Below are 19,053 nucleotides of genomic sequence, written 5' to 3'. Positions count from 1 at the left end.
GGGTGGGTGGGGTCTTTGATTATGCTGGCTGCTTTACTGAGGCATCGAGAGTCCATGGAGGGGAGGTTGGTTTTTGTGATGTGTGTCTACAACTCCCTGCAGTTTTTTGTAGTCCCTGGCAGAGCAGTTGCCATACGACGCCCTGATGCATCCAGATAGGATACTTTCTATGGTGCATCAATAAAAATTGGTGAAGGTCAAAGGGGACATGCCAAATTTCTTTAACCTCCTGAAGAAGTAGGGGTGCTGGTGATATTTCTTGGCCATGGCTTCTACGTGGTTGGACCAGGGCAGGCTATTGGTGATATTCACTCCTAGGCATTTGAAGGTCTCAACCCTCTCGACCTCAGCACCGTTGATATTAACACAATTGATGTAAATGACCAATTAACCAACTTTTACTTTTGGATCTCAAATTGATATTCTGGCCATTGTCCTGTCCCTCTTTATGGGATCTTCTTGTGTACAAATTGGCTGCTGCATTTTCTCTATCGTGATCCTCTGGCAGTAAAGATGAGACTGCTTTTTGCCAACTCTGCAGTGTCACGTTGAATGACCTGCTCAGCGCTCCACCCAGTGGCAGAAATCCTCAACTGCAACTGTGGGGCAGGTGGCCCTTGTCAGACAGAAGAATTCCAAATAAGGAGCGTGACCCATAAAGCAGTAAAACATGACGGATGAATACTTGGGGTCCTGAGCCGTGACTTAGTTTCAAGTCTGCAGAGTGCACTTTCATCCAAAAAAAAGTGTCTTTTATTGAGTGCAATTTCTAACATAAACTAAATTGCACTGATGTGAAGAGACTTTAAACATCGAGCAGTAAATTGTGTGTTCCTTCTAGTATCCTAACAAACTGTTATCACATAAGTATGTTTTAACCCATTTGTTCCATTCATCCATTCCCCTCAACTCTTCCCATGCTTAGTGTGACCTGATGCAGTAACCAGTCACGTTTCCCAGTCTCTCTCCCAATCACAACAACGTGTCCCAATAGCACAGCCTGGTCACTTCTCACTTTGGACAACCTATGGGTTCATTGGATCCAGATCAATGCAGAGTTGGGGGGCCAGAATTTTTACTGTGTGCATAGGAACCTGCAGGCACCTCTTAACCCTTGGTTGGGTTTGAACCCAGATTCCAAAGCTGATGTTGCCGTCACACTACCCTTCCCTCCTACTGCAGCCCTCGGTTCCATGTTCACTGAAGTTTTTAAAAACTTGAATGAGATTTTCTTTTTGCAAGGTTCAGCAGAATAATTTAGATCATAGAACAAGTACAGCACAGGAACAGGCCCTATGGCCCACGATATTGTGCTGAACTAATTAAATTAGTCATTAAAAACCTAACTAAACTAATTCCTTCTGCCTGCACTATGTCCCTATCCCTCCATTTTCTGCACATTCATGTGCCTGTCGAAGGGCCTCTTAAATACCTCTATTGTATCTGCTTCCACCACCACCCCTGGCAGCACATTCCAGGCACCCACCACTCAATAAAACTTTCCCCACACATCTCCTTTTGAACTTGCCCTCTCCCACCTTAAATGCATGTCCTCTGCAAGGAGAGGTTGCGTAGACCAGGACTTTATTCTCTGGAACGTAGGAGATTGAGGGGTGACCTGATAAAGGCATATAAGATCATGAGGGGCATAGACAGGGTGAGAGCCCAGTCTTTTTCTCAGGGAGGGGATGCTTAAAAACAAAAGGGCATAGGTTTAAGATCAGAGGCGAGAGATTTAAAAGGGACATCGGGCAGCTTCTTCACACAGAGGGTGGTGCGTATTTGGATTGAGCTGCCAGAAATAGTGGTTGAGGCGGGCACATTAGCAATATTTAAAAGCCATCTGGATAAGTACATGGTTTAGAGGGCTATGGGCCAAATGTGGGACCAGCTGGCTGGGCTACATGGTTGGCATGGTCGAGTTGGGCTGAAGGGCCTGTTTCCATGCTGTGTGACTCTCATTAGACACTTTGACCCTGGGGAAAAAGACACCAGCTCGCTATGCCTCTCATAATCTTACAAAACTTCGGTGTCCCCTCAGCCTCCACCGCTCCAATTGCCCTGAGTTAGTGGCTGAGGGCAGAGAGTGTTGCAGCTTACACCGGCTGTGGAGGCTGCAATGTTGCCCTTGCACTTTTAAAGTTTCTTACTGGATGCCTTCACATGATCAGCTCCCTTTCTGTTTATACTTTCAGGCTCCAGGCTCAATAAAGTGTATTCACGGTCCACGCTCTCACTCTCGACCATGGTCAACGACTCGGCCAACAGCCTGTCTGTCAAGAAGAGCCCAAGGTACCAACTTCCTACTGCTGTTTGGGGTTGTGCACAGGGTGGGTGTGGAGGTAAGGGGTCATGGGGAGATGGACTCGCCACCCCTGTGGCTATTAGTCACTTTGAGGATGTCCGTACATTTGTCTTGGGGCTATCTGCTTCTTTAAACTGCAACTTGTGAGTGATTGGATTCCCCGGGAAGGCAAAACTATAAATGTTGGGACAACCATTGCAGAACTTGTCATTGTGTTTTGTTGTGACTCAAGGATTTACCAGACATTTGAATCCGTGACGTTTGTGCATCACGGAGATAGATGATCAAACATGACGACACCGTGGCGCAGCAGGTAGTGCTGCTGCCTCGCAGCTCCAGAGACACCGGTTCGATCCCGACCTCCGGTGCTGCCTGTGTGGAGTTTGCGCTTTCTCCCTACGACTGCCTGGGTTCCACCCGGGTGCTCCTGTTCCCTCCCAGATCCCAAAGACATGCAGGTTGGTAGGTCAACTGGCCACTGGAAATTGCCCCTAGTGTGTGGGTGAGGGGTAGAATCCGAGAGGGGAGGAGTTGATGAGAATGTGGGGGAGGATAAAATGCGAGTAGTGTAAATGGGTGGTTGTGTCAACGTGGACTTGAGTGCTGTATCACTGTGTCAAATAATTTGTCAAAGTTTAATAGCCAGGCAATACTATGTGTCTAATATTTCCTATTGCTTCTCTTCTAGTGCAGTACATGTTGGACTGAATAGGTATATTTAAAAACATGGTAAAAATCCGAGTGCTTACAAAGCTTTTAAGTAGTTGCTGTTTGCTTAGTGAAAGACAAAGGCGAGGCAGGAGCTGCTTAATGCTGCGTACATTCCGGATTCTTCCATTCACTCCTGTTCCTCCCACCTATGGAAGTGTTCTGAGTACGAGTTCTACCACGTAGTGTAGTCTGTTTTGTGGGGTCTCATTGCACCAACTGTGTGTGATTGTATTCTACATAAAATGATGATGTATTTTATGTCCATTAATTGCTGGGCTAATAGTTTGCATTTTTCGTGGAAAGGTGGGCACGGTCATGGAATGTGGTCCCCAAAGTTCTGGAATCCATGATCCAAGGAAAACTGCTGGAGAGCCTCAGCTGGTCGGGCAGCATCTGTGGAGGCAGAGGGATGGTCGATGATGGTCCTGACGCAAGATCTTGACCCGAAACGTCGACCATCCCTCTGCTTCTGCAGATTCTGCCTGACCCGCTGAGTTCCTCCAGCAGTTTTGTGTTTTTTGATCCCGATCCCAGCACCTGCAGATTCTGGTGTCTCCTGCAATCCATGTCATCACAAAGCAAATGTGATGGAAACCATAAATCAGTCGGCGTGATTGCTATCCAGTAACTGATTTAAAACTGGATAAATATTGGCCCTGTACGTATTTCATTCCATGCAAGCGACATTGCTGTTTGTGGGACCTTGTTGTGCACAGAGTGGCTTCCACATTCCTACATTGCAATAGTGACTACACTTCGAAATGTACTTTGTTGTCTGTGAAGTGCATGATGTCTGAAGATCATGGATGCCGCTAGTTCCAAGCAACTTGTGCTTCAGTTACTTTTATAGCAGGCTGTTGGCCTCCTTTGAGGACCACTGGCAAGGTGCAAGATTTCTTGGCATCTCCGACCAGGGTCTGTCAAAACTTCAGATCCTGAATGCTTTCTGCTGACGAATGCAATGAAACAGTTACTAAAGATCAAAGTCAATTTTATTGTCATATGTACAAGTGCAATAAAAAAAAACTTACTTGCAACAGCATCACAGGCACATGGCATCATAAGCAGCATTCACAAGAAAAACATAAATTAGATTTTTAGATAGATTTCTTTATTAGTCACATGTACATTGAAACACACAGTGAAATGCATCTTTTGCGTAGAGTGTTCTGGGGGCAGCCTACAAGTGTTGCCATGCTTCTGGCGCCAACATAGCACGCCCACAACTTCCTAACCTGTACTTCTTTGGAATGTGGGAGGAAACCCACGCAGACACGGGGAGAACGTACAAACTCCTTACAGACAGTGGCCGGAATTGAACCCCGGTCGCTGGCGCTGTAATAGCGTTACGCTACAATTTTTAACAAGAAAGAACACAAGTAGAACAAAAAAAAAATCCATTTTAGTGAAAAGTGGTCACAGTGCTGCTAATCTGCAGTGATTAGGGTTGTGCCGGTTGGTTCAAGAACCAAATGGTTGAAGGGAAGTAGCTGTTCTTGAACCTGGTGGTGTGGGACTTCAAGGTTCTGTACCTCCAGGTTACCTAGTAATAACACTAGTTTTCCCAAAACTTCTTTGCTAGTCATCCAATTTTTGTTCCACATGCTGGGGAGATCTGTGCCCCTGGGTCTGTTATGTACGCAACTATTTGTTTCCCTTTTAAATGAGAAGGTTGTGGCGCTGTAGGTTGTCAGATTGATGTCAGTAGTTGTTTTCATTGCTGTTGACAGAGCAATTCTCTTCTATGTTATTAAACAAAAGTTTGTATTGATTCTGCCCCACAGGGCAGAGTCCCCCTCTGGGCTCCAGTCTCCCAACCGGTTGGGTAACCACAATGGAGAGAAGGACTGGGAGAATGCATCAACAGCCTCCTCGCCAGCCTCGATCCCAGAGTATACAGGTGAGCGTGCGTTGAGAGCTCTCCCAAACATACATTATTCCTGCTGAAGTTTGGACCCCAAAGTAATTTATAGAATAGAGTGCCCATTATTAGTTTCTCTGTCCAGAATAGGCTGCTTCAGGAGGGCTAATGATATGCCCTCATCATACTGATGCCCAGTTCCACCGAACTTAAGTTCCACTATTTTAACCCAAGTAAATTACCTTTCCCTTCACAGGTCCAAAACTCTACAAGGAACCCAGTGCCAAGTCAAATAAGTATATAATACAGAATGCAATCACTCGCTGCTGTCTGGCAGGGAAGGTGAACGAGCCCCAGAAGAATAAGATATTGGAGGTGAGATTGATTGTCTTTCGGTCATGCCTCTGGCCACCAGTTAGACATGCTGCTCAGGGATGGCTGGGAATTGGTTTTGAACCAAGTGAGTAATTGCAGTTCGGAATGTCCTATGACAAGGTGGTGGGAGTAGTAACTTCCCACACAGAACTGGATGCAGTACTTCTCGGTGCCCTTGTGGAAGTAGGGTTAATTGGATGGCTCCATTCGAGGAGACAGCACAGGTCGAGGCCAGCTGGTGCCACTTGTGCTGGTTCTGTCCTGTGGACAACTGGAAACGATGCAGAAACGTTCGCTGGGATTGGTTGGGATGGAGTCCCAGAAGACGCAAGGTGAAGGGTGAGAAATAAAAGTGAGATCAAAGAAATGGACTGGGTATGCACCCGATTGAAGTGCATAAACTGGGCGTTAATAACCAAAGACATAGGAGCAGAATTAGGCCATTCGGCCCATCGAGTCTGCTCTACCGTTTGATCATGGCTGATTTAATTTTCCCTCTCAACCCCATTCTCCTGCCTTCTCCCTGTACTACATCAATGCACTCTGTACTAACCCAATGTAACTGCACCATGTAATGAATTGAACTGTACGATCAGTATGCAAGACAAGTTTTTCACAGTGCCTTGGTAATACCAGTACCTTTGGCACCCTTACTAATCAAGAACCTATCAACCTCCACTTTAAATACACCCAATGACTTGGCCTCCACAGCCGTCTGTGACATCGAATTCCGCAGATTCACCACCCTTTGGCTAAATAAATTCCTCCTCATTTCAGTTCTAAAGGGACCTCCTTCTGTTCTGAGGCTGTGCCCTCTGGTCCTAGACTCTCCCACTACTGGAAACATCCTCTCTACGTCCACTCTATCCAGGCCTTTCAATATTCAGTAGGTTTCAATGAGATCCTCCCTCATCCTTCTAAACTCCATTGAGTACAGGCCCAGAGACATCAAACGCTCCTCATATGTTAACCCTTTCATTCCCAGGATCATTCTTGTAAACCTCCTCTGGACCCTATCCAATGCCAGCACACCCTTCCCTAGATATGGGGCCCAGAACTGCTCAGAATACTCCAAATGTGGTCTGACCAACCCTTATAAACCTTAGCATTACATCCTTGCGTTTATATTCCAGTCCTCTTGAAATGAATGCTGACGTTGCATTTGCCTTCCTTACTACCAACTCAACCTGCAAGTTAACCTTTAGGGAATCCTGCACTAGGACTCCCAAGTCCCCTTGCAGCTCTGATTTCTGAATTTGCTCCCCGTTTAAGTTTATGCACTCCCATACCATCTAGGGCCACCCACGATACAAGATTACAACATTCAGTCTTCACTAGCTGCTCTGGAGAGTGAGAGGAAGTCACAGGCAGCAGAGTTTGGACAAGTTTCATCTTCTGTTAGCTCATCCAGACTCTGGTGCCCTTGTCCCAAGTCGCACCAAGTCCTGTTCACCCCTCTGCTCTCTGTCCTACGTTAGCCCCTGGTGCAAGAGCATCTCCGCTTTAAATTTTTCACCTTTGTGTTAAAATCTCTCCCCTCTACCTCATTATTTCCGGCTCTCTACCCCCCTGCAGAACCTTTGTACTTCCCTGACTCTTAGACATGTATTCCTGGTGACCTTTCCCTCGGCACTGGCAGCAATGGACCCTGTCTACACTTCTCGCTGCCTCGGTAAAGCAGCCAATGTAAAGACCCCACCTACTCCAGACATTCTTTCTTCTCTTTCACCCCCCCCCATGGGCAGAAGATACAAAAGCCTGAAAGCACGTACTATCAGGTTCAAGGACGGCTTCTATCCCGCTGTTGAATGGTCCCCTAGTACGATAAGATGGACTTTTGACCTCACATGGCCTTGTACCTTATTGTCTGCCTACACTGCACTTTCTCTGTAGCTCTAACACTCTATTCTGCATTGTTATTGTTTTCCCTTGTACTACCTCAATATACTGATGTAATGAAACGATCTGTATGGATGGCATGCAAAGCAAAGTTTTCACTGTACCTCGGTACATGTGGCAATAATAAACCAATTTACTGATCGTGTAAAAGTAGAAACACTTGTTTTCTGCTGAACTTATTAATTTGGTGTCTCTTGAAGTTGAAGAGTTGGTGACCCTGCAAACACACTTCCCTAAACAACAATAATTAGCTTTGGATCTTACCTTGACAGTAAATTTGGACATCAATAACTGGACTTATAGGTTCTAGTCTGATTGAAAGCAACTCTGCATTTAAAGGTGGTATTTAGTTTGTTGGGAAGTAACATGTGTCCCAACTTCATGGCAAATTCTCCATTGGGGGTACTGCAGAAAGATTCTTCACCTACCACTTTCTGTTTCTTGACAGGAGATTGACAAGAGCAAATCCAATCACTATCTGATCCTGTTCCGCGATAACAGCTGCCAGTTTCGGGCAGTGTACACGTTCCCCCCAGAGTCCGAGGAGATGCATCGTGTGGCTGGAGTTGGACCCAAGATCATCACCAAAAACATGATCGAGGGGATCTACAAGTACAACTCTGACCGGAAGCAATTCACCCAGATCCCCAGCAAGACGCTGTCCGCCAGTGTTGACGCAGTTACCATCCAAGGGCACCTGTGGCAGACCAAGAGGCCGGGTACTCCCAAAAAGCCATCCAAATGATGGACTCTTTCCTCATCCCCTCTTCTGTACAGACGGACGAGAAAAAACTTTTAGGTCTTAATTTGCCAACCGACCATTTGCTTTTTCTTCCTCCTTGCCCTCCCTACCCTTTTCTACTATTTCTCATGGATTGCTGGGGCAGTGTCCTCTCACCGTTTCTGCATGCTGTTTCCATTCACCTGACACCGTTCGAACAAGCGAGTCGATGTTTGTATCACCTGGATTAAGGGGGTTTACAAGTTTGACATCGTGGCACCTGTAGAGATTTGTCCCAAAGGATTCACAAAACGATGGAGGTGGGAGCACTGGAGGATATTATCCAAAACTATAAGCACTAAAGATTTGGTAAGAACTTTAAAAAGGTCAAAAATGTTTTTTAAAAACAATCTAGATGTATAATTTTTTTTTGAAGCTTGATTCCTGATGATTACTACTGACGACTGAAATATTGTCTGTATATATATTAGATCTATTTAAATGATTTGGCTGTTTGTATAGATGAAATATTTAAGGTTCTGCTTATTGGAAAGAATGGTTGGGTGTTGAAAATGATAAGTTTGCAAGTTACTGTACATAACTTGTTGCAGTATTTGGTGTATAAAACTAAGTGCTGTTGAGGTTTTATTATTCAAATAATCAATGAAACCATTCCTACCTGCCTGCTTTGTTGGAAGAATGAACTAAGTATCTTTAATCGCTAGCTTGATAAGCTCTATGTTGTCAGACCTAAACTATCTCAACAGATGATGGTGAATGTCAGGATAGCCCCATGGTTGAATTTTAAGTTCAAGCTGTGCACATTATGTAGTTGCATCAATGCTTGAATTTGTCCAGGATTGACCAGGGCTGTGTCTAAATTTTTTAATTTGGCTGGATTGTTAGGTCTTCAGTTTGCATTGCTTTAGCATTTAAACGTGCAGGTCGCTTCCTATTGTAGGGTTTGAGCTGATGAAACCAGTTCACATGGAGGCCAGTGCATTCAATCCTGGGAAGCTACCCCTTGTGAATTCCTTCTTCTGACCCTCTTAAGATGTCTTTGGGAGGGTTGGATGTTGACCAGTCAATTGTTCAGATGTCAGCTGTGTTGCTTTGCTGTCAGAGAAAGGGTTTCTGAATAAGCTGGCAATGTTTCAATGTAGCTTTCCTAATGGATTGACTCAGTTCAAATCCAGCCCGGCATCAGTCTGGAATTTAAGCTCGGATTCCATGTAACGTTGTATCTGCACCATGTGGAAGTCTTGGGTCTGCTGAGTATTCCATGCAAGAGGCTCAGGTTTGCATTGACACAACATCCAGTCTGGAATGAGTCCGACTATGGTGTCCAATCCATTGCAACATCATTCAACGATGTGGTGGTCTCTGCAGCAGTTCTGTTGTCTTTTAGAACATCAATGTAGAAAACCATATCTATGATTATTTTTTAAATGTTATTTATTTCTTTAGAATTCTTAAACTTGGTTCTCTTCCCTGTGAAAATGTATATAGCTGCAGCGTGAGGGAATGTGTACCAGCAGGTAGTCTGAGCTGCCTTGGTCATTACAGTGTCACTGAGTACTGTTCAGTGAACTTGTTTGGGATTTTTACATACCACCAGTATCCCTCATCTTTCCACCTACCACCAACATCCCCCCGCCCACCAGCAAGGTAAAAATAACATGTGCTCTTCTATTCTGTGACATTTCATTGAAACCTTGCCAAAACTTGTCAATCCTGCCAATTCCAGTGTGACAGAAAATCAGTGGAAAAGCCACTTGGATGGAATTTGTGACCTCCTGGAGTTGGTGTCTTCCTATACCCCCTGCTTGCATCGCTTTCAGTGAAGGCCTGGTTATCTGTCACAATCTTCCAGCTTCCAGCCCTCTTGCCTGGCTGCTTGGTTGTACACGTGGCTGCTTTGTCAAGAAAGCACAGACTTGTGAGGTGGCCTGGGGTGTGAACTGGATGATCAGATTGGGGGGGAGGGGAATTGAGGTGTGCTGAGCAAATGGGAGGAGAGAGTTTGTACACTTGTGTTTATTGAGAATCATGAATTGCTGAACTAATTATGCACTTTTATTTAAGTTAAAATTTCTATTTTGGCACAATTCTCTTGAAAAGGTGAACTGGAACCCTCTAGGAATTGCATTGTGAACAGTTAGCTTTTAGTCCTGTGTTGAAATTATTTCATATCTCCAACCAAGTATCTGGATCTTCGTTCTGCTCGTAACATTCCAACAGATGGAAGGATTGTGTATTTTTTCTTTATTTAAGGTCCTACATGATTATTAACCATATGTCATGCCCAATTCTGCTCGGGGTAGCAGTGGTTGAGCTGCTGTAGCTCTGCTGCAAAGTGTCTGCAGTTTTGAACAAGAGCAAGAGGCTGCTAGTAATCTTGCCCACCTCTATATGTCACTGCCAAAATATGACCTACCATCTGGTAAGAATGGTTGTCCGAGTGTGTGTGTATTTGTGTGTTACCAGACAGGAGTAGAGTCAAGGGATCTGAACAAATCCGAGAGCATTTCAAATGCACAATGTTTAATCTTGACACCATCTTTAGTAATTAGCAAACATGTCTCCCCACCACCCCCCCCCCCCCACTTTGGTTTTTAGTATTTGCATTGTCCACTGCCATTGTACTTTCACTGTGGATTCAGTATTCACCAATTATCAGGATACAAACCCCAGAGACAGCAGTGAGGATAGATGGCGATTTGCTGCAGGATCCGTGGAATATATTGACAATGGACCAGAGGTTGGTGGAGCTCCTAATAAGCTCTGCGTCAATTATAGAGATGGAAAAAGTAGATGTTTGCATGGGATTTGCTGGCAGTGCCTGTTTTTCATGGATATCTTCGAAACTGTGAACAATCTAGCAGACTATCAAGAGATTTAAAAAAAACTGGAAACAGCTGAAGAAGAGGTACTGTGGTCGTCCAATGAGGTGTTAATGAGTCCCTTTGGGGAGAAGTGCAGTGAACAATCCACACATAAGCCTGGGCTGAAAGTTAGACCTTATTGGGTATGGGGGCCAAACAAAGTTTAAAAATGTAACATTGCATATGGTACCGTACAAGATTTGAGCTCTGGTGTATGTGTCTACAGCTGTAGGACTTGGGATCTGTATTACTAGAAGGAATAACATGAGAAAAATCTTGAAATTTAATAAACAATTTACACAAATGTAGTTTGTCTTTGCCTGAATTCTGTTCTAACTCAGACTGAAGGGAAGAGCCTGACCTTAACGGTATATTTCGTATAACTTTGATGTCGATCATCTGTGGTGAGATTGTGGATTATTCTCCCTTGTGAGCTAGGATCATGCATTGTTGGCAGTATTGATTGATATTTAGTTGAAAATAAGTGTACTGTACAAAATACATGGAGGAGGAAGTACAAAGTTAGTAAAAATTTGTTATAGCAGTTGCCATGGTAATCTATCCTAACCAGAAAATACCCATCTTAGGCTATTTTTGAAGATTTTAGCTTTATTTAAATGACTAAGAATCCTGCTGCAGATGTAAACAGAATCCTGCAACAGAAGTAAAATTGGTGCCTGGTAATTCATTGGTACAAGTCAAGGTAACCTGGAATATGTTGTAAGTCTTTGCATCAGTTCAACTTGGTACCTTAAATAACACATGGCAGCTTCTGTCAATATGCACCCTTTGCAGCTATTGAAGACTAGGGCAGACGGTAAGTCAGCACTTTGCATGGGAGCTGTGGCTCAGTCATCCTTCAAACCTCCGAACACTGCTGTGGGGACTACTTTCTGCTCAAGTGGTACCTCTGCAATAGATAACCAAAACAATAGGTTAATTACTGGTGATGGAAATTATTTCGAGTCAGAGTTGTACAGCACACAAACAGGGTCTTCAGGCCAATCGGATGTCCATCCAGGTGAGTCTCGTTTGGCCCATATCCCTTGAACCTTTCCTATCCGTGCGCCTGTCCGAATGTCTTCTAACCATTGCAGTTGTACCCACCTCTTCCTCTGGCAGCTCGTTCCATACACCCACCACCCTCTGCGTGGAAAAAGTTGCCCCTCAGTGAGAGGGGAAAGATTTAAAAGGGACCTAAGTCCATGCCCTCTGGTTTTAGATTCCCCCACCCTGGGAAAAGAACTGTGACCATTCACCTTATCTACTTCCCTCATGATATTAATATCTCGCTAAGGTCATTCCTCAGCCTACTATGTTCCAGGGGAGAAAAAGTCCCAGCCTATCAAGCTTCTCCTTATGTTACCAGGCCTGGAGGGGTACAAGTGTTTATAATCAAAGTTCCAATGCAAGGCATCTTAGCTGGCCAGTGGAATCCCAGTTTTGCAAATTTTCAGTTCAGATATTCTATTGTAGCAACAACTACCAACCTGACATATCTGGTTTTCTACAATGTTAAAGCTTGGTGTAAGTATCGATATCATCAACATAAATGTTAAAAACACTGTTGTACACTACTATCCTGCTTAATTAACACTGTCTTTCCCCCTCCCCTTTCCTCAGCTACGTGGTGGGTACGAGTTGAGTTTGTTATCACAGAGAAATCTCCAATAGCTTCCAACACAAGGAGGTGAGAGAGGATGAAGGATCAACATATGAAGCAGGTGCAACTGGACCCCAGTAAATGGTCCATCCTCAATGTACTGTGCAGGAATTTCAATGGGTTCCTAGCACCGTAGTGCACAGCCTGAGCACAAGCTTTTGTTTTAAAAAAACTATAGGGATGTGTACCTGTGCATCTTGAAACTCCAGGAGCAAGACTGTTTATAATGAATTATCACTGCAGGGTACCAGTATATATTATCTTCAGAGGCTCTTAGCACTTGTGCTTTTTCTGTTATATCCACTTAATTTTTTTTATCTTCTGTTCAGCACAATACAGGCCCTTCAGCCCACCATGTTGTGCCGACCTTTAAACCACGCCTAAGACTATCTAACCCCTTCCTCCCACATATCCCCCTATTTTAAATTCCACCATATGCTTATCTAACAATCTCTTGAACCTGACCAACGTACCTGCCCCCACTCTTATATTGAGCATTGGTGCCCTGGGAAAGAGGTGCTGGCTGTCTACTCTATCTATTCCTCTTAATATTTTGTATACCTCGATCATGTCTCCTCTCATCCTCCTTTTCTCCAAAGAGTAAAGCCCTAGCTCCCTTAGTCTCTCCTCATAATCCATACTCTCCAATCCAGGCAGCATCCTGGTAAATCTCCTCTGCACCCTCTCCAACATCCTTCCTATAATGAGCTGACCAGAAATTGGACACAGTACTCTGTATGGTTTAACCAGAGTTTTCTAGTCTAACTCCTTCAGCTTTGAGATGAGGCCTGAGCATTACTTTTATGGAATGGCATGGCCAAATACACAAAACCTCCCCTGCACACAATACTGTAGCTCTGCTGCTGTGGACAACTGGGGCAGTCTCCCAACTGGGAGGGAGAGGAAATAGCAGACCTTTTCCCTATCCTCGTTCCTAATTCCTAGAACCATACCAGCATGTGTATTGTCACAAAAATGTTCCAACCTTTAAACAGAACATCATTTGGCTTTTGGAGTCTATACTGGTCTCCTGTATTGGGAAAGTAACCGTAAGGAGTACAGGACCGGTATTTCCAATGAGTCTGTGTGATGGTGTAAGGAAATGGCTTCACACACAATAAACTAAGGAAGCCTCTGTCAATGTTACTGTGTTGGCTCCATTGGAATATTTCCTTCAAGCCAATCCCACGTAAAGAATAGCTCATTTAAACTAAAACGCAACCCATCTTTTTTGATTGATAGTCCTTTTAAACCTTTTATTCCCTTAAATTTCTTGACATAGCCATTCCACTGCGATAGGTCTGCAGACACTGCCGAACTTCCATCTCCAATAATTGGGCAGGGAGCCATGACACCTTACTGCTTTCAATCACTATCTTTCTGTACTTGATATCACACTGGATACCGGTTAAGTGGGTGGCTGCCTCCAATTCTGCAGTCATTCAGGACCAATAATGTGGCCATAATGCTGCCTCAGCAAGATCAGTTAAGTCACCAGAACAGGACACAGTATTATACACACCACTGTTTCTTTTGAAAACTCCATGGAGACCCTTAATTAGATAGTATCCATGCATCATTACACAGTTAATCCATTTAGACATACCAGCTAATTTAAAATCTATCACCAACATTCTTATGCAGAAACTACCAGGATCTTATTGCATTGTGGTTTTAATGTGCTGACATCTTAAAGACTTCAGAGCAAGCAAGAAGAGAGATAACAAGTTAGGGAACATAGCAGAAGGTAAAAGTAAGAGGTTGAAGGCGAGATGAGGGGCTTCCAAGGTAGAAGGGGGTTTAGGAAGTTCACGATAGACACGTGAATGAGACAAACTGAGGGTTATGTGGAAGGGAAGGGTTAGATCTTAGAGCAGGATAAAATGTCGGCACAACATCATGGGCTGAAGGGCCTGTACTGTGCTGTAATGTTCTATGAAAGGTTTTAATAAGGACATGTCAAAAGTGGATCCACCATATCCTCTCATGCTTGAAGTCTGTAAATGCCACATACCATCTGGTTCTTCACCATCATCATCATCATCATCACCATCATCAATGTCAATCTCATCCGGATTCGCCTGTTTAGTAAGCTCTGCGAGCTCGTCGCGAGACGCATCACTCCTGCAGATGAGAATGTATGTGAGAAGGAGAGGGGGTACATAGACCTCTTTAACCTTTACAACATTGACCCCAAATATCCTGAGTGATTTTTATTTTACAGTAAAGGTAACAAGGTTGCAACCCATCAAATTTATTCACAAATAAAAAGGACAAATGTTGTGGTAGAGGTTGTGTTTGGAAAAACACTCTTACAGCTGTTGTGGCCACTTCTAGAGGACTTCTGACAAGAGACGACGTGGGCAAACTTCCTTTTAGCAAGAAGCCATCTGTGTGCAGTAAAACTGTTAATCTGGCATGCTCTGGGTTTTACTGGTACTGGATTACCAGATTTTCTAGACTAGCAGATAATACTCCAACACAGTTGTAATTCACTATTTTAAAAGATGTTATACAGTGATATTTAACCCAGTAACTTTCAAGGGAGCACAGGAACTGGGGCCCAGGTTAGCAACATGGGGAATGCGCCCAACATTACCTGGTGAGCCAGACGCCGAATTTCCAGGATTTCTGAATAGTTGGACAGCAGATTATCGGAGTTTTACTGTATTGGGAACTTCAGCCACTCAATCTCAGCCCATTTCAATAAGGCTGTGTTCAAACTGCACTTTACCACCACCACCTTGGCATTAAGAACCAACTCAAGTCCAAAACTTCAACTGTTCTAGAAGAATCAACAGTTTAGGCAGAAAGGAAATTAGGTGGGAAGAGGTCAAGCGAAGGGTTCAGGTCAGAGGCAGACTGCACACCACCTCTTGAACCACAGAAGCAAAGGAGATGGCAAAGGGCCATCTGCCCAACATGATAAGGTTCCAGATGGCTAGCATAGAAGAAGTCTGTCAATGTTAATTCAGATTCTGCCCGAGTCACAAAGTACCTGACAAACAGAATTTTGCCTTTAGGTTTGGGTCTTTCCCTCTCGACTTCTTCGGCTATCTGTTGTGCTTTCTGCTCCAGTAACTTCATATCATCCATTCCACTTTGTCCAGGTGCCAAATCAGACACTGCAATAAATGCAAGATAAACAGGCAAGTTTATTGAATGTGTCACTCTGGACTATCAGATGGTCCTGGGTTTATTAAATTTCCCTCAGATGCAGCTTTCACCAAGGGTATACTGATATCCTATCAGGCAAATGAATTACCTTTTACAGAAAAAATGTTTCTTTAATTTTTTTTAAAAACATTACAAAAATTACTATTTCACACCATCACAAGCAAGAATTTTTTTCTTATTCCTGTGCTTCAGGACACAGGTGAGAGTTGTTGGCAGAATGTTTTACATGATTTCAGTTTATTAAGCAAGTATACTCAGGCTTATTTCCAGCTTATTCCTAATGAGTCACAGCTTTGAAAATAAAACATCAGGCTAGCAGCATGTTTGGTAAAACCCTGGCCAGACTTGCTCCCCAGGGCTACCTCTGGCCAACACTGCCACAGTCTGGGTAGATTGTATTCATTAAAATATCTAGGTGAAGGGCCACGGCTGTGCAGGAAACACATCCAAGAATGAAAGAGAGGTGTTGGATACAAATCAAGAAATAGTGGTTACACCGTGCCAAGGCTTCCAAAGATTTCAAGAGTAAAGGGGAAACTTTTATAATTTGTTCATGGGATGTGAACATTGCCAGCATTTATTCTCCATCCCTAATTGCCAGCATTCATTGTCCATCCCTAATTGACTGAACCGAGGAGGTGGTTAAGAGTCAACCACATTGGTATATCTGGCGTCACATAAGATATAGGAGCAGCATTCGGCCCATCAAGACTACTCCGCTATTCACTCATGGCTGAATTAATTTTTCTCTTTTTTTTACACCCATTCTCCCGCCTCCTCTCTGCAGCTCCTAACCCCCTTACCAATCAAGAACCCATCAATCTCTGTCTTAAGTTCACCCAATGTCTTGGCCTCCACAGCCCTCTGTGGCAATGAATTCAACAGATCTGCCACCCTCTGACTGAAGAAATTCCTCCTCATCTCAGTTCTGAAGGGATGTCCCTTTATTCTGAGGCTGTGCCCTCGGATTCCAGACTCTCCTACTGATGGAGACATCCTCTCCACGTCCACTCTATCCAGGCCCCTCAGTATTCGGTATCAACCATGATCTCTAAAATAAACTGAGGAGGAACATCCAATTCAATTCCCGGCCTGTGTGGGGTGCTGATTTTACATGGAGCAGTAAAAGGGGTGGCATCATTGCCTACTATGCCAAGGAAAGATCAACCACAGTGCCTCCAGTAGTCCAGGAAATCCTAATGCACACAGATCCACCTATTTTGCAGGAAACACACATCTGGTACATGTTATAACCAGTTTGGATGACGTTGTACAGGGTTCACACAGCTACCGCAAAGAAAGAATGTGGAAATGGACTCAGCGAAAGAGGAAAAACCTCATCACAGTGGGGCACATTCAACAGAAAGTAGAAGCAATTGGGGGAAAAATAACAAATAACAAAAATAGAAAAAAAATAAGGTGAAAATGACAGACATAGAGAGGCCAAGCTAAAGAACAAGGATTGGAAATGAGGTAGGAAAGAGGCACAAAGCCGGAAATAATGAATATAGAAGCAAAAGATTTAAAAATGAAAATTATTTATCCTGACCATTAATCTTCCCCAACTTTAACAAATGGAATCAGCACACTCTCCTGTGTTCAGTCCTGTTCAAGGGCAATAAACGGAAAAAAAAACTAACTGCTGGAGGAACTCAGTGAGTCAACCTGCCCATTTCCCTCCGCAGATGCTGCCTGACCTGCTGTGTTCCTCCAGCAGTTTTTTTTTCTCCAGATTCCAGTATCTGCAGTCTCTTGTGTCTCGAACATTAAAGGTCTACAGAGAGTGTAGAGAGCTCTGGTATTAGACAGCAAAGTTATAAAAACTCACAAAACTTGGGAACTTTTTATTTTTGGAAGGAGATGCCCATAGATTTTTTACAACAGTAAATCCAGAAAATTATTCAATATGAAGAGCCATAGTTAGAGGCAAATTTAGGACTAACATCAGAAAGTTCTTTATGTAAGAAATGATCAGTGCAGGGAATGGGCTCCTGATTGGTTAATGACAGAAACAAAAACTATGGCAACATTAAAGAACCAGCATGGGGTACAACAATATGGGGGCTGTAAACCCATTCAGGAAGAATAGTGGGTCCGAATCACGTATAGTTACTTTGGTTTCTGAACACTGACAGTGTCAGCTTATCGTTGGTACTTCAGTCACTTGGCTACCATATAACACCTAATATCCAACAACACAGATGAGCCTTTCCCTCTCTAAAGCCTGTACTAGCTCTTTCATAAAATCACACGTAAAAACAAATGTACTGGTAAGATCCAGAGCAAAGGAAGAGCAGTGTAATTCCTTCAGAACCTTATATGACGTAAACACCTTTCTGTAAAAGTAGCTGAAAGCCCCAGGGAGACTGTGCAGCAAACAACCAGGCCTTCATCTTGGGTCTTGAGGTGCTGCAGCATTTTGCTAACATGTACCCACCCTTGCTATTGATTGAATCCCATCTATCAAACCTTAAGGGAAACATGAAACCTCACCCATTCATTGCACCAGGTGCCACACTGACTCCACTGAACATAAGTACAAGGAAGACATCAGAGGCCCCCAAATCAGCAACCACCTGTACAGGGCAGGACAATGAATACATCCTGCTTTTGAGTCATCGATCTGAAACGCTAACTGTTTCTTTCCCCACAGACACTGCCTGACCTGATGAGTGTTTCCAGAACTTTGTTTTATTTCAGATTTCCAGCATCTGTTTTTTATTATTTTCAATGAACACATCCTCAGTGCGGTTGTCTTCCAGAGACAGTAGCAGCTTTGACAACAGAGCTTATCCAAGAACCCTCTCTGCAAACCGATACTTTTTTTGGTATCAGAAAATCACTGGCAAACCCTACTTGCCTTAACTATGTAGCTTACAGAACCATTTCAAAGGGCATCTAGTAGTCAACCATTCAGATAGGTCTGAAGTCACATACAAGCCAGATCAGCTAAGGACAGCAGATTCCCTCTCCTCAAGGACACTGGTGAAACAGCTGGGATATTTATGACAGTCTGTAGTTTTTACAGTCAACATTACTAACATTATTTGTGCCAAGTCCCAGGTGATTAACTAAATTTAAACTCCCAGCTGCCATGGTGGGATTTGAACTCAGAAACATAGATTGATAGTCCAGGTCTCTGGATTACTGGTCTGGTCACTTAACTACTGCGCCAACATTGTAGCTGGTCAAGGAATCTCCAGACTGGTTTGGTGGACAAACAGTGCTGGATTAACCAGATGAGCTTCAGATCTAAAATCAACCTCGACCAGCATCGTTTACCTGTGCCTGTTGCATTGGTGGAGGCTTTCAACATCTGCGAGGACATGAAATTGACCTGGGTGTTGTACGTGGCCTGCACACTACGCTTAATCCGCAACATCTCCCGAATCGTGTCCTCGTTACCGTGCCGGATCTCAAATTCCTTCCAGGTTTGCCAGAATGATGGTGTTATCT

At 43.8% G+C, this 19,053-nt stretch overlaps 2 protein-coding genes across 3 annotated transcripts in view; one reads left to right on the top strand and one right to left on the bottom strand.

Moving 5' to 3' along the window:
* camsap3 (calmodulin regulated spectrin-associated protein family, member 3) overlaps nucleotides 1–11,061 on the top strand; it is a 199,321-nt gene extending 188,260 nt beyond the window's left edge. For both annotated transcript variants that reach the window (XM_052041823.1, XM_052041822.1), the window contains 4 exons: nucleotides 2,196–2,292; nucleotides 4,801–4,916; nucleotides 5,134–5,252; nucleotides 7,600–11,061. In XM_052041823.1, the coding sequence (XP_051897783.1) occupies nucleotides 2,196–2,292; nucleotides 4,801–4,916; nucleotides 5,134–5,252; nucleotides 7,600–7,896 (629 nt within the window). In that variant the 3' untranslated portion in view covers nucleotides 7,897–11,061. The remainder of the gene's footprint in view (nucleotides 1–2,195; nucleotides 2,293–4,800; nucleotides 4,917–5,133; nucleotides 5,253–7,599) is intronic.
* A 285-nt stretch (nucleotides 11,062–11,346) lies between these two features.
* Nucleotides 11,347–19,053, bottom strand: part of xab2 (XPA binding protein 2) — a 64,515-nt gene continuing 56,808 nt past the window's right edge. The window contains exons 16-19 of the mRNA XM_052041824.1: nucleotides 18,880–19,051; nucleotides 15,419–15,545; nucleotides 14,435–14,544; nucleotides 11,347–11,667 (exon numbers count right to left, since the gene is read on the bottom strand). Of these exons, the coding sequence (XP_051897784.1) occupies nucleotides 11,606–11,667; nucleotides 14,435–14,544; nucleotides 15,419–15,545; nucleotides 18,880–19,051 (471 nt within the window). The 3' untranslated portion in view covers nucleotides 11,347–11,605. The remainder of the gene's footprint in view (nucleotides 11,668–14,434; nucleotides 14,545–15,418; nucleotides 15,546–18,879; nucleotides 19,052–19,053) is intronic.

This window comes from Pristis pectinata, chromosome 31 (assembly GCF_009764475.1).
Source record: "Pristis pectinata isolate sPriPec2 chromosome 31, sPriPec2.1.pri, whole genome shotgun sequence".
Lineage (NCBI taxonomy): Eukaryota > Metazoa > Chordata > Chondrichthyes > Rhinopristiformes > Pristidae > Pristis > Pristis pectinata.
This window is presented reverse-complemented; position numbering and strand designations above follow the sequence as displayed.